This window comes from Zootoca vivipara, chromosome 9 (assembly GCF_965207765.1).
Source record: "Zootoca vivipara chromosome 9, rZooViv2.hap1.1, whole genome shotgun sequence".
Classification (NCBI taxonomy): Eukaryota; Metazoa; Chordata; class Lepidosauria; order Squamata; family Lacertidae; genus Zootoca; species Zootoca vivipara.
Window position 1 is genome coordinate 1,398,547 of NC_142592.1, and position 12,925 is coordinate 1,411,471.

Here is a 12,925-nt window from a genome sequence, read left to right on the forward strand (position 1 = left end):
ATTGGATATTGACTGTTTTCACACACTAAGACCACATCCTGTAGAATTCTATCCATTATATTTTATCTGCACAGTCAGAATGAGTTTCAGGAACCAAAAAGCCGTATTGAAAAATACAACTTTCGAGCTATCTGGCCCAAAAATGCCAACTGGGCATTCTGTTTTGGTGACTGTAACTCTGGTTTTAGGAGCCATTTGGTGCCTAGGTTATATATCTGAGTTTCTAAGACTGCTCCAGGAGTCAAGTCAGCAGACATGTGGAAAGCAGCTTGGTTTTAATTTTGCATTCCTATTTCTGATTCACTGCTTTAAAATATTATGTATTCAAGTAATCCAAATTTAGCTTCAAAATGGACTGAATTCTGTGACTTCTATGAATTATGCAAATGTATGCAACTTGTAGATCTGTATTTTGCATTATTTATTTTTGTTTTGGTAATCATGGGGAAGAACAAGGAGCTATGCAAAACTCCTTCCTAATCACTAGAAATCTTGTTCAACTACTTCTATTTTCTGAAATTTCACCACGCATTGTGTATATGCTGTAAAGTACCTTTGCAGCCATGAGATCTAGAAACTTACCCTTTTCAACTGGAAGCTGAACTGTGCATCCAGCATAATGCTCTGGCCTTTTTCTGCACTTCTGTAAAATTTAGCATTCTCAAAACTCTACCTAACCCTGCAAAAGGTCAAGTAACTGAAAACACTTTTCAACGAAGAGTGTAAGGGGAAATAGCTGAGCTGCTGAAACTTATTTGATCATTTCTTTTTCACATAAGAAGCAAAACTTGACTTTGGTAGTTTGCCTGCGTGAGTAAGGTTTATGAGGTCAGGTTAGGCCCCACATGCCCATGCCTAAAAGGTTTTGCTCAAATCGTCTATAACGTTTACTTTAAGCCAATTCAATCACCACCCTCCAGTTTTATTCTAAATTTCTCTCTCCAGGCCCCCTTGAATCACTGTTTGTTTATTTCCCTGTGGGAATTGCTGTCCTATAATGAGACTGGTAGACTGAGAGAAGGAAATGAATTGAAACCCTTGGGGGTAGCCAAACTAAGTTTACCCCCTAACCATTTGCAACAGTGGCATCAAATTTCTGCAAGCTTTGCTTACTTACTAAAAGGTAAAGGTAAAGGGACCCCTGACCATTAGGTCCAGTCGTGACCGACTCTGGGGTTGCGACGCTCATCTCGCATTATTGGCCGAGGGATGCTGGCATGTGGCCAGCATGACTAAGCCGCTTCTGGCGAACCAGAGCAACGCACGGAAACGCCATTTACCTTCCCGCCAGAGCGGTAACTATTTATGTACTTGCACTTTGACGTGCTTTCGAACTGCTAGGTTGGCAGGAGCTAGGACCGAGCAACGGGAGCTCACCCTGTCGCAGGGATTCGAACCACCGACCTTCTGATCGGCAAGCCCTGGGCTCTGTGGTTTAACCCACAGCACCAGCCGCATCCCTAGTAACTAGTTACTTACTAGTTCATCTTAAATTACAGGAGCCAGGCTGCTAATGCACTTTTTGTTTTATGGGGCAAGTTTAGTAGCCCAGTTTGCTGTCCTTTCTTTAAAAAATAGCAGACTTGTTGGAAGTCTTGCATACCTAAATTGTTTGGCTTCATATTTTTTTAAACTGGAGGCTGTCCAATTTTAAAGAGGGTTCAGCTTTGAAGGCATTTGGTGGTTTGGTTGATTTATGTGCACACAGACGCTGATCTACATTCATCTTTTGCTTTAGGAAATGTATCTTAACAGTGATTTTATGACAACCAAAGATTCATGGCTGATCTTTTTAAAAAAACATATTCAAAATAGCAGTTACACTGAGATACTCCAATATTTCTATCAATCTGATAGGTTATTATTTGGTTATAAGCAAGACGCTAGAGCAAAGAAGTTTGTTTGAAACTCCCAAATCATTGTATTGATGTTTCTTCATAGGCACAGCCATTTTATCAATGTTGGGATTACTAGCCCTTTGGGGTCCACAGCACAATTGCAAACTGGAAAAACTGTTCTGGGCATCACACTCACTGCAACCTGTTCTGTTGGCTGCAGTAGAAGGCTTCTTTTAAGCCAAATTTCAACAGGTGAAGAGGAAGTCTTTTGGAGGCATGTGTGTTTGTGGACATGATGTTGGTGACCCCTGAATAACACAGCTCTGCATGCTTGCATATATGAAACTATGCTAGAGATGTAGAAATTGGTAATATCTCTTATTCCAAACCCTAACATTCTAGATCCTCCTTATTAGTAGAGCTGTTACCTAAATAAATAAGTTTGTGAATTTTAATTCACAAATAAATGTGAATTTTAACTGATAAAACTGATAATTTTAACTGATGTGAATAACAGTAAGAAATTATTTGTTTTTAAAATATGAGCAATCCCATTATTACCTTTAAAAATAACACCATGCAACTGTTCTTTTTGCAACTGGATTTCATATAAAATGTTTTGCATCACATTTGTAGAGTCCATGTTGCTTTTGGGGCTGATGCCTTTTCCGGTTGGTGTGAATACTTCAGGCTGCTTTCCTAAACAGCAAGAACGTGGGGAAAGGGAATGAGGGAAGGCAGGATAAATGCCAAACTGGGAGCAGCAGAGCTGATCCTAACATCACAATGATGACAGAGTGACACTTTCACCCAGTGCTGGAGCTGGGGCAGGGGGGCTAGCCAGGTTTTCCAGAGAGCACCATTGAGGCTCCCAGCCTGTGTGTGTCTACGCAAATACGCATGAAGGGGTTGCCAAACTGGGTCTTTGACCCAGGTGAAATAAAGCCCAGTTTTGCCCCTGCTGTCACTTGACTTGGCAGCGCCAGGTATCACACTGCGGAGCCAGGAAGCACCATCTTGAAAGAGGCACTCCTCATATCACACGAGGTGGTGTGACTCTTCTAAGATAATGCCTTTTGCGTTTGGTTTTGGAAGGACTTGTATTTTTTCAGGGGTGGGGAGATTAAAAAAAAGTCTGTGCTGATTTAATTGGTGGCAGGTTTTATTTGTATTTTATTTATTTATTTAAACAATGTATATACTGCTTAACATCATAGTCTCTAAGAAGTGTATATAGGGTTAAAAATAAACAATACATACGTTAAAACTCACCATATTTAATCAAACATTTGAATTGATTGTGCATCAGCTTCTGTCTGCTGGGCTGACATGTAAAGCTGCCCTTAGAAAGTGGGCATAAACAATTCAAGGCCTCCCAGCAGTTCATTGTGTGCTTAAGTTAAGCATCGAAAGAACCAGGCTCTCCTTTCCCAGTGACCTGAAAAAAGGAGAAAAGCTCCAATGAATCAGGGTCGGGGCAGCAAGCAGGAGGCTGTCTGGAGTTTTGCTTGCCTGCAACTTGCCTGGATAGTTTTGCAGAAGGCTGGGGATTTTGTGCCCAATGCTAGTGCACAACATTATCCGTCCTTGGCACAGAGCCTTTTCCCTGCTGCAGGGCCGTCCTCTCTCTCTCTTTAGACAGCTATGTGCCTTTGCTCTTCACACTGCAAACAAGCAACAATGTTTGTGCTAAAGGTAATGTTGTTAACATGCTATGGCTCTGAAATGTGAAGGATCCACCTTGTTATTTTAGACTAATCTGTCCAAATGGCTTTCATGCAGCGATTGTTTTACTGTCACTACTTCTACCTTATTACTACAAAATGTCTGTTTAGAGCAGGGGTGAGGGGCCAGATTGTTATCTCCCCCTACCCCCTGTGGGCCAAGTACGGCAGGTGGGTAGATCCGCCCACCTGTCAATCACCTGATGTCACAGTCACCTGATGGAACCTGTTCAGGCTTGCAGAGTTTGAAATCAAATGGTGCAGGGGAAGGCACAGCCTGCAAAGTGCCAACAAAGAGTGGAATGCTCTTCGGAGCTTGTGAAACCAGGTGTACAGTGTTCTGCCAGTCCAACAGTTTAAACTCTCTGGTGTTGTAGAAACTGTACAGATTATGACCAATATAGTAAAATCAGTGTCCGTCTTTCTTTACAACAATCTCCTGCCCCAGGAATGTTTGCTCTTAATTTAAACAAAGGATAGGGTGATATAAGAAAGAGAGATGAGGCACAGGGCAAGACGGGTGAAAGTTGATGCAATTATGCACTCTTGGGCTTTGTTTGAATTGAGGGTGATGACTAAGAAGTTAAGCCAAATACTTCACAGAAGAGAGAGGTTTTGAGCAGGGACTTGACAGAAGAGAGGTGAGACTTTGTAGGAGTTCTGTGTAGTTCTAAGACAGCATCATGGCTTCTTCAATGAAGTAATCTCAGAAAGCTTGACAGATTTTTAACCAAAAGTAACTTTTACTTCCCAGTTTTGCATTCTCTTCTGGTCACAGATGACAAAGCATGTGGCTCAACTACCATTCCTAAGAGGATCTTTCACAAAACAGAAGTTCTGAGTGAATAAACACACCCAAATAGAATCGACTGTGTGTCCTTCAACCAGAAAAAAATGCAATATTGGTCATTTAAAGACAATATTTGTGAAATGCTATTGCTCGTATAGATAAAATCCACTTGGTGCATGTGCACAAAACACAGCTAACTTCTAATGTTTTATATACATTTGCAGGAGCTTACAGGAAAATTGCCAAGAGAATATCCCCTTGACCCAGGGGAAGAGCCCCCAGTTGTGCGTAGAAGAATAGGTACTTCCTTTAAACTGGATGAACAGAAAATACTGCCAAAAGGAGAGGTGAGGATTGCTTTCAGACTTTCTGTTTCTCTGTTGCACTATTAAATTAAAACACCAGCATTCAGCCTGCGCCAGGATCTGGAAAAATAGACTGAGTAAATCACTTATTGGAATTATCTTCCCTTTGTGCTCTTTAAATTTGATACTAACTTGTTGAATAGAATTTGTGGTGTTTTTATTATGGGGAATCCCTGATTATTTTGTTGTCTTGATATTCCTAGGGCACATTATGACTGTGAAAGATTATGAGTTGCTTGGTTTTTGGATAGTGACATCATTTGGAGCAATAGCTCTTTTTCGTGTTTGGGCTGATGTGTGGTAATTTAATGATTTGCCCAGTCCTATCCACATTTAACCCTAATTTGACTTATGGAACAGACAGAACCACCTTTTTGATTGGGGGGGCAAAGTTTCACATGAACCAGCAACTTGGGTCTCCCTGATCAAATCCCAGCATTCTGTCCACCACACTAATTAGCATATAAATGAAGAGAAAGTACTTGTCTAGACTAGTAACTTGGAAAGGCCATGCATTCTGTTGAAACAGGATGTCCCTATCATGTGCCAAGAGGAATTTTCCAGTGAATGACACTGGTTAGACATGCTCTTTACATAGAAAATAACTCAGATAATTGTACGTTGCAGTGACTTGTTTAGTCTTCATTAAGAGAGACTTTAAAAGTTAATTTAATACAGCAAGACTTTCTTCACCACCTCTATTGCATCTGCAGAAAACAGCAGCAGAAGACTTTTTCAGGTGGTTTGCAGTTTAGTGGAACCACCTGCTCCATCGGGGCCCAGTATGGGCCGCATGATCTCCTGCAACGATTTTGCAAAGTTTTTTGCAGATAAAGTCGCTCAGATTCAGGAAGAGGTAGACTCCACCATGGGAGCAGGTCTGGGGCAGGAGAGTGCTAGAGTCCTGTCTAGTCCAGTTGCATGGAATCAATTTCAATCCGTTACCTCCGAGGATGTGGACAGGCTGCTTGGACGAGTGAAACCAACCACCTGTCTCCTTGATCCTTGCCCATCCTGGCTTATAAAAGCTAGCCAGGAACGGCTGGGCGATGGGCTTCGCAGGGTGGTGAATGTTTCTCTCTGTGAGGGAGCCTTCCCAGACCTGCTGAAAGAGGCGGTTATTAAACCGCTTCTTAAAAAACCATCTTTAGATGCGGCCAATATGGCAAACTATCGCCCAGTCTCAAATCTTCCATTCTTGGGCAAGGTGATTGAGCGAGTGGTTGCTGAACAACTCCAGGCACGCCTGGAAGAAGCGGACCATTTGGATCCCTTCCAGTCGGGATTCAGGCCTCATCATGGGACTGAAACTGCCTTGGTCGCACTGGTCGATGATCTCTGGCAGGCTAGAGACAAAGGTGAGAGCTGTTTCCTAGTTCTGCTGGATCTCTCAGCGGCTTTTGACACCATCGACCATAACATCCTTCTGGACTGTCTAGAGGGGTTGGGAGCTGGGGGCACTGTCATGCAGTGGTTCCGCTCCTTCCTCCTGGGCCATGTTCAGAAAGTGGTGGTGGGGGATGAGTGTTCGGACCCGTGGCCTCTCACTTGTGGGGTGCCTCAGGGCTCTGTCCTCTCCCCCATGCTTTTTAACATCTATACGCAGCCGTTGGGAGAGATCATAAGGGGGTTGGGCTAGGTGTTCATCAGTATGCGGATGACACCCAGCTCCACCTCTCTTTCAAATCAGAACCACTGAAGGCGGTGAAGGTCCTGTGTGAGTGCCTGGAGGCGGTTGCAAGATGGTTGGCGACTAACAGATGGAGGTTGAATCCTGACAAGACAGAAGTACTGTTTGTGGGGGACAGGAGGCGGGCAGGTGTGGAGGATTCCCTGGTCTTAAATGGGGTAACTGTGCCCCTGAAGGACCAGGTGTGCAGCCTGGGAGTCATTTTGGACTCACAGCTGTTCATGGAGGCGCAGGTCAATTCTGTGTCCAGGGCAGCTGTCTATCAGCTCCATCTGGAACACAGGCTGAGACCCTACCTGCCTGCAGACTGTCTCGCCAGAGTGGTGCATGCTCTAGTTATCTTCCGCTTGGACTACTGCAATGCGGTCTACGTGGGGCTCCCTTTGAAGGTGACCCGGAAACTACAACTAATCCAGAATGCGGCAGCTAGACTGGTGATTGGGAGCAGCCACCGAGACCACATAACACCGGTCTTGAACGATCTAAATTGGCTCCCAGTACGTTTCTGAGCACAGTTGAAAGTGTTGGTGCTGACCTTTAAAGCCCTAAATGGCCTCGGTTCAGTATACCTGAAGGAGCATCTCCACCCCCATCGTTCTGCCTGGACACTGAGGTCCAGTACCGAGGGCCTTCTGGCGGTTCCCTTGTTGCGAGAAGCCAAGTTGCAGGGAACCAGGCAGAGGGCCTTCTCAGTAGTGGCGCCCGCCCTGTGGAATGCCCTCCCATCAGATGTCAAAAAGGAAAACAGCTAGCAGATTTTTAGAAGACATCTGAAGGCAGCCCTGTTTAGGGAGGCTTTTAATGTTTAATAGATTTTAATGTTTAATAGAGTGGCTGGGGAAACCCAGCCAGATGGGCAGAGTATGAATAATAGTAAATTATTATTATTATTATTATTATTATTATTATTATTATTATTATTATTATTACGTGCCACAGGGAATAAAGCAGAGCCACTGGGCAGGTACTTCTGCCGCTCCCCCACACCCCCATCACTGAAACCTTGGGAGTTATAGTTTTGGGAACGTTCTGAGACCCTAGTGTCGGAATCTTTTTTTAGTGTTCCTACATTCAGCCAGGACGCGGGTGGTGCTGTGGTCTAAACCACTGAGCCTATGGCTTTCCGATCAGAAGGTCTGCGGTTCGAATCCCCGCGACGGGATGAGCTCCCGTTGCTTGGTCCCAGCTCCTGCCAACCTATCAGTTTGAAAGCACATCAAAGTGCAAGTAGATAAATAAGTACCGCTCCGGCAGGAAGGTAAACAGCATTTCCGTGCACTGCTCTGCTTCGCCAGAAGTGGCTTAGTCATGCTGGCCACATGCCCCGGAAGCTGTCTGCGGACAAACACCGGCTCCTCGGCCTATAGAGCGAGATGAGCGCCGCAACCCCAGAGTTGTTTGCAACTGGACTTAACAGTCAGGGGTCCCTTTACCTTTACCTTTTACATTCAGCTAAGCATTTTTTAAAAAGTTAGGTGTGAATAACTAGACATTTCCCAGCGTGGCGAGCTGTGCTTTTTGCTTTCCTACCTAGGGCATGGAAAGGAAGGTTGTATCTAGGGATGCACCAATCCATCTAGTGTCATTTACATATGTGTTTATTCAGAAGTCTGCTCTATCCATGAAATCCACACAAAAATTTAGAAACATCCATTTTCAAACACATTTGGGTATGCTTTTTGAGCCAAGAACTGCACCACTAAATTAAATGAAGTGTGAAATCTGAAGGATAACTGAGTTCTGGTCCAGAAGGTGAGTTTGTATCAGAATTTGCAAAGAATGAGCACCTCAAATATCTATAATTGTGCCTCATGCCTTTTGACTGTAAGGACCACTCATTACATGTTTAGGTGTATTCCTAGGTAAATTTAAATGTTCCATGTGGAACTGTAAAGCAATACTATGACAAATGCATGTTGGGAAACACGTGGGCCATCTTGGTATACTTGTCAGGAATCATGACTGGCTGCAAATCCTCTTGTTTGCACAGCCGGCAGCAAAGTGAGCTGATACTTTCCCCTCTTCTTAATGTGGTAACAGCCCTAACAGATGATCCACATGTGAAAATGGCAGGCCTGGTTGATAAGACTGTGCCATTAAAAAACCATACATCAAATGCATTCATTTCTAACAGTGCCTTTCATCTCCTGCCTTCACTGGCTGTTGTGGGAGATTTTCTGTAGTGAGGAGGCAGATCAGGATCTGAGTCTTAAAATATATTGTGTTGTGTTGAATACACATTTAATAAATTCAGTGTTGACAGAGCTTATGAAAGCTTCAAAGCAAAAACTCTTTTCTTTTTTAAAAAACCCACACATACACAACAGCCATTCAGTCTGTAGCATTGTGAGAACTGTAGCTATGGATTTAAACTGGCAGCAAAGGAGATTTTTAAGCCAACATGTCCAGAATGAATGCTTTAGAGAGACATGTTGTGTTGAAGAGAGATTAGTTCACAGCAGTGTGGCTTCTTCGGTGACTGTAGCACTGATTGACAGAGACAGACGATCTTTCTCCATAGAGCATATGATAGCTAGTTCCCAGTGGTTCCTTGTGCTGGCTGGGGGGGTGGGAGATGTGGTCCAAAACATCTGGAGGGCACAAGTTGAGGAAGGCTGCTTTAGAACTAGAACCCAGGACAGGGTTATGTTGGCGGGAACAGGCTTGGTTCTTTTAATTTATCCTGTTAAAGTGAAAATTCACTACTGGGGGGAAAGGTGAGGTGCTGGTCTTGGGACCCAGTTGCAGCAAGGGCAATACTGTTCCTACATTGTGTGACCCAGCCCTCATTGTCCCAGGTGCCAGAGAGCACACATACTCTCTGCACTCGGGGGGGGGGCTGTGCAATAAACAAGACTTTCATAGACCATTTGCTGACAATGAGCATTTTGCTAGCTGCAATATATATTTCTTTCAAAGTTTCATGCCATGCCTCTTGCTCTCTGAATGAACCCCAGAATTGCTTACAACAGGTTATGCCAGGGGTCCCCAAACTAAGGCCCGGGGGCCAGATGCGGCCCAATCGCCTTCTAAATCCAGCCCGTGGACGGTAGAATGTGTCCTTTTATTTAAAATGCATCTCTGGGTTATTTGTGGGGCATAGGAATTCATTCATATTTTTTTAAAAAATATATAGTCTGGCCCCTCACAAGGTCTGAGGGACAGTGGACCGCCCCCCTGCTGAAAAAGTTTGCTGACCCCTGGGTTATGCCATTCAGTGCAAAGTATATGCAACTGAACACAAAACTTTAGCTTAATCTCTGTGGTGCAACAACCACGGGAGATGCTGGGGGAATGTCATGTTAAAGTAGCGCCATTGTGGTATGGAACATAGAAGAAAGCTGTTGCTTTGTACATCTTCCCAGTACACACCAGCCAAACCTGCCAGTGATCAGATGTACTGTTAGTAAGCTGCTACACTTTGCACCTACAGAAGCAAAGGCAGCCTCATAGTCCTCTTGGCTGGTCTCTGTGGGAGCAGTGGTGGACCAGGAGGGCTTTTGGCCTGACCCTGTTCTTACATGCTACATGGCTAAGGCACTGACAGCCACAATCCTCTTTCTTGTTGGACAGGAAGCTGAACTGGAACGCTTGGAGAGAGAATTTGCCATTCAGTCACAAATCACGGAAGCTGCCCGACGCCTAGCCAGCGACCCAAATGTCAGCAAGAAGCTGAAAAAGCAAAGGAAAACCTCATACCTGAATGCACTGAAGAAACTTCAGGAGATTGAAAATGCCATCAACGAGTACCGTATCAAATCTGGAAAGAAGCCAACACAAAGAGCCTCCTTGATCATAGATGGTAAACAGAACCCAAACTTCATGATACTCTGATCTTTCTGCCTGGTGATCACTTGGGGGCGGATGGGTTGCTTGGGAGAAGACAAGGAACTGATGAGGAAGTGGGTTTCTGGAAGGATTATACAAATATTTCCAGAAGCTTCCTAACCTCAACTTCCCATGAAACTTGAGCACTTTGATAGGTGAGCGCCAGGCAGACTCCTCTTCATGCCACACCTGGAGCCTCAGCTTCCATATCTGAAGTTGTGTCTTCAGGCCCTTTCACAGGCAAATTTCAGTTAATGGATACTGTTAAGAAATGTGTGAGCAGGTTAAAAGGAAAGTGGTAAATGACTTTGAAACATAAGTGGATATGCAGTGCTATGTCCCTACTTTACATCAGCCCTCTCCAGGCATTCAGTCTGAATGCACAAGGGCTTAAAATCATGTAGGGGCAGTGGCATGCATGCAAGCCCCCTCCATGCCCCCCATGCTGCACCACCTTCACTTCAGAGGCTTTCTAAGAGCATAGCTGAGCATGCTTAAGTACCATATTTACTCAAATGTAATGTGCACCTTTTTTGGCCAAGTTAAGTCGCAAAAATTAGGGTGTGCATTAGATTCATGTAAATACAGTGGTAATATGTAATTGCATCCTTGCAATAAGTAATCCTGATGGGGCAGGATTCCAGATCATGTGAGATGTCTTCTAAACTAAATGCACTTCATTAAAGCCCCCTTCAGATCTTCCTGCTCAACACAAGAAAATTGAGATGGAATGACCACACCTACCATACTAGGTGTGCATGCCTGTTTCTCCTTACTTTTAGTCTTCATGCGCTCAAGCTAAACACTGCTTTGAGGCCAAAGTGTTAAACAGTGGGAAAATTGATGAAATAAATAAATAAAGGGGCTAATGTTGGGATCTGATCTAGCTGGTTCTTTCCAGAGAAGAGATTGGGTGGTGGTGGTGGTGGTGAAAAGGGCAAATTTCACATTAGTGATTATACTCAGGTCCTGTTATACAAATGTTCATTCACTTACCCAAACACAAGGAATTGGTACCAAAACCTTGCTATATGTACCACAGATTCCGATATCCAAGCAGCCAACCCTTGGGCAGTACTGTAAACAAATAAGCAGCTGTAAAGAAGCCTTACTTTTTTGTGTTTTGCTCTCCACACCAGAAACCATGGTGGGAAAGAGGGAGAGAGATCAGACAAATTCCTTGTTTGCCTTCTGCAAGGTTTCAGGGGGTTTTCTCAGCATTTTAGGGTCAAAATTCTGTGGCTCAAACGCATTAGAAAATTTCCCATAGGGGTCAAAGGAAATCATCAACTCATTATGTGAACACATTTTGTTCAGGTAGCGGGACCTGCATGTAGTTAGAATGATCATAATACTTTTATATCAGTCCCTGGTGCAATCACACTTGGAATACTGTGTACCGTTTGTATCCCATCTTAAAAAGGATATAATAGAGCTGGAAAAGGTATATAACAAGGAAACCAAAATTTTCCTTATGAAGACACACAACAGCAATTGGGACTTCTTAGCTAGGAAACAGCTGGATTCTGAAGTCATGAACAGCAGGAAAGTGGAGAGAGAGCAAACTGTCTCCCTCACTCATAATGCTAGATTAACTCAGAATCACACAGAAAAATGGAAGGACAGTCCACTTAGGATAAAATAAATGCATGGAATCAATGCATGGAATTAGCTGCTACAAGATGTGGCAATGGTCACTTTCTATATCTTCTAAAAGGGTATTTAAAGGGGCAGATTCAGGGAAGGTATGCTTATTAAGGGCTGCATAGCAACAAAAGGGAACATTTCAAGGGCAGTATTCATCCGAGTATCAGTTGCTGCCAAGCATGTAAGAGCCAAATAGTGAAGGCTGCTGATCCTTACCTGCTCTGCTTGTGAGGTCCATGGAAGCATATTAATGGGGAAAGCATGCTGGACCAACCAGAAGAGCTCTTCTTACGGTCTGACATGGGCAGATTACTGCTGTGGAAATCACACTGCGCCTCACCACACCCTGCAGTAATCCCTGTATGTGTTTCCACTTCACAGATGGAAATATTGCCAGTGAGGACAGTTCGCTCTCGGATGCTCTCGTTCTGGAGGATGGTATGTACAACATTCGTTGCAATATATTATATTTTATGTCTCTGCTGAAAAAAAGAAACTTGAGTTGTGTCAAAGGAGTTGGGGCAGAATCCTGTCGAAGCTCAACACTTCTCATTGGTTTTAGTGGGAGAAGTTTAAAGTACATCTATCTCTGCTTTAACATCAATGGGACTTAAATGTACTTGGCTTTGGCTGCATCATCACCTAAGGTTGTAAGAACTCATTCTTGCAACTGAAGTAAGACTTCCAGGACTCTCTCCTGTCTAGATAATCTCCCTGGAGAATCCTGTACTACCGGTATATGTTTTTCTCTCAGCCTACCTCACTTAAAATTGTTTTTGTTTAAAGTAACATTTCCAAGCTTTTGAATTATGGTGCTGGAGGAGACTCTTGAGAGTCCCATGGACTGCAAGAAGATCAAACCTATCCATTCTTAAGGAAATCAGCCCTGAGTGCTCACTGGAAGGACAGATCGTGAAGCTGAGGCTCCAATACTTTGGCCACCTCATGAGAAGAGAAGAATCCTTGGAAAAGACCTTGATGTTGGGAAAGATTGAGGGCACTAGGAGAAGGGGACGACAGAGGAGGAGATGGTTGGACAGTGT

At 43.9% G+C, this 12,925-nt stretch overlaps 1 protein-coding gene across 7 annotated transcripts in view; it reads left to right on the forward strand.

Moving 5' to 3' along the window:
* The window catches only part of FRMD4A (FERM domain containing 4A), a 346,110-nt gene that overhangs the window by 314,169 nt on the left and 19,016 nt on the right, over window positions 1–12,925 (forward strand). For all 7 annotated transcript variants that reach the window (XM_035127381.3, XM_035127379.3, XM_035127378.3 and 4 more), the window contains 3 exons: window positions 4,577–4,699; window positions 9,981–10,209; window positions 12,264–12,320. In XM_035127381.3, the coding sequence (XP_034983272.1) occupies window positions 4,577–4,699; window positions 9,981–10,209; window positions 12,264–12,320 (409 nt within the window). The remainder of the gene's footprint in view (window positions 1–4,576; window positions 4,700–9,980; window positions 10,210–12,263; window positions 12,321–12,925) is intronic.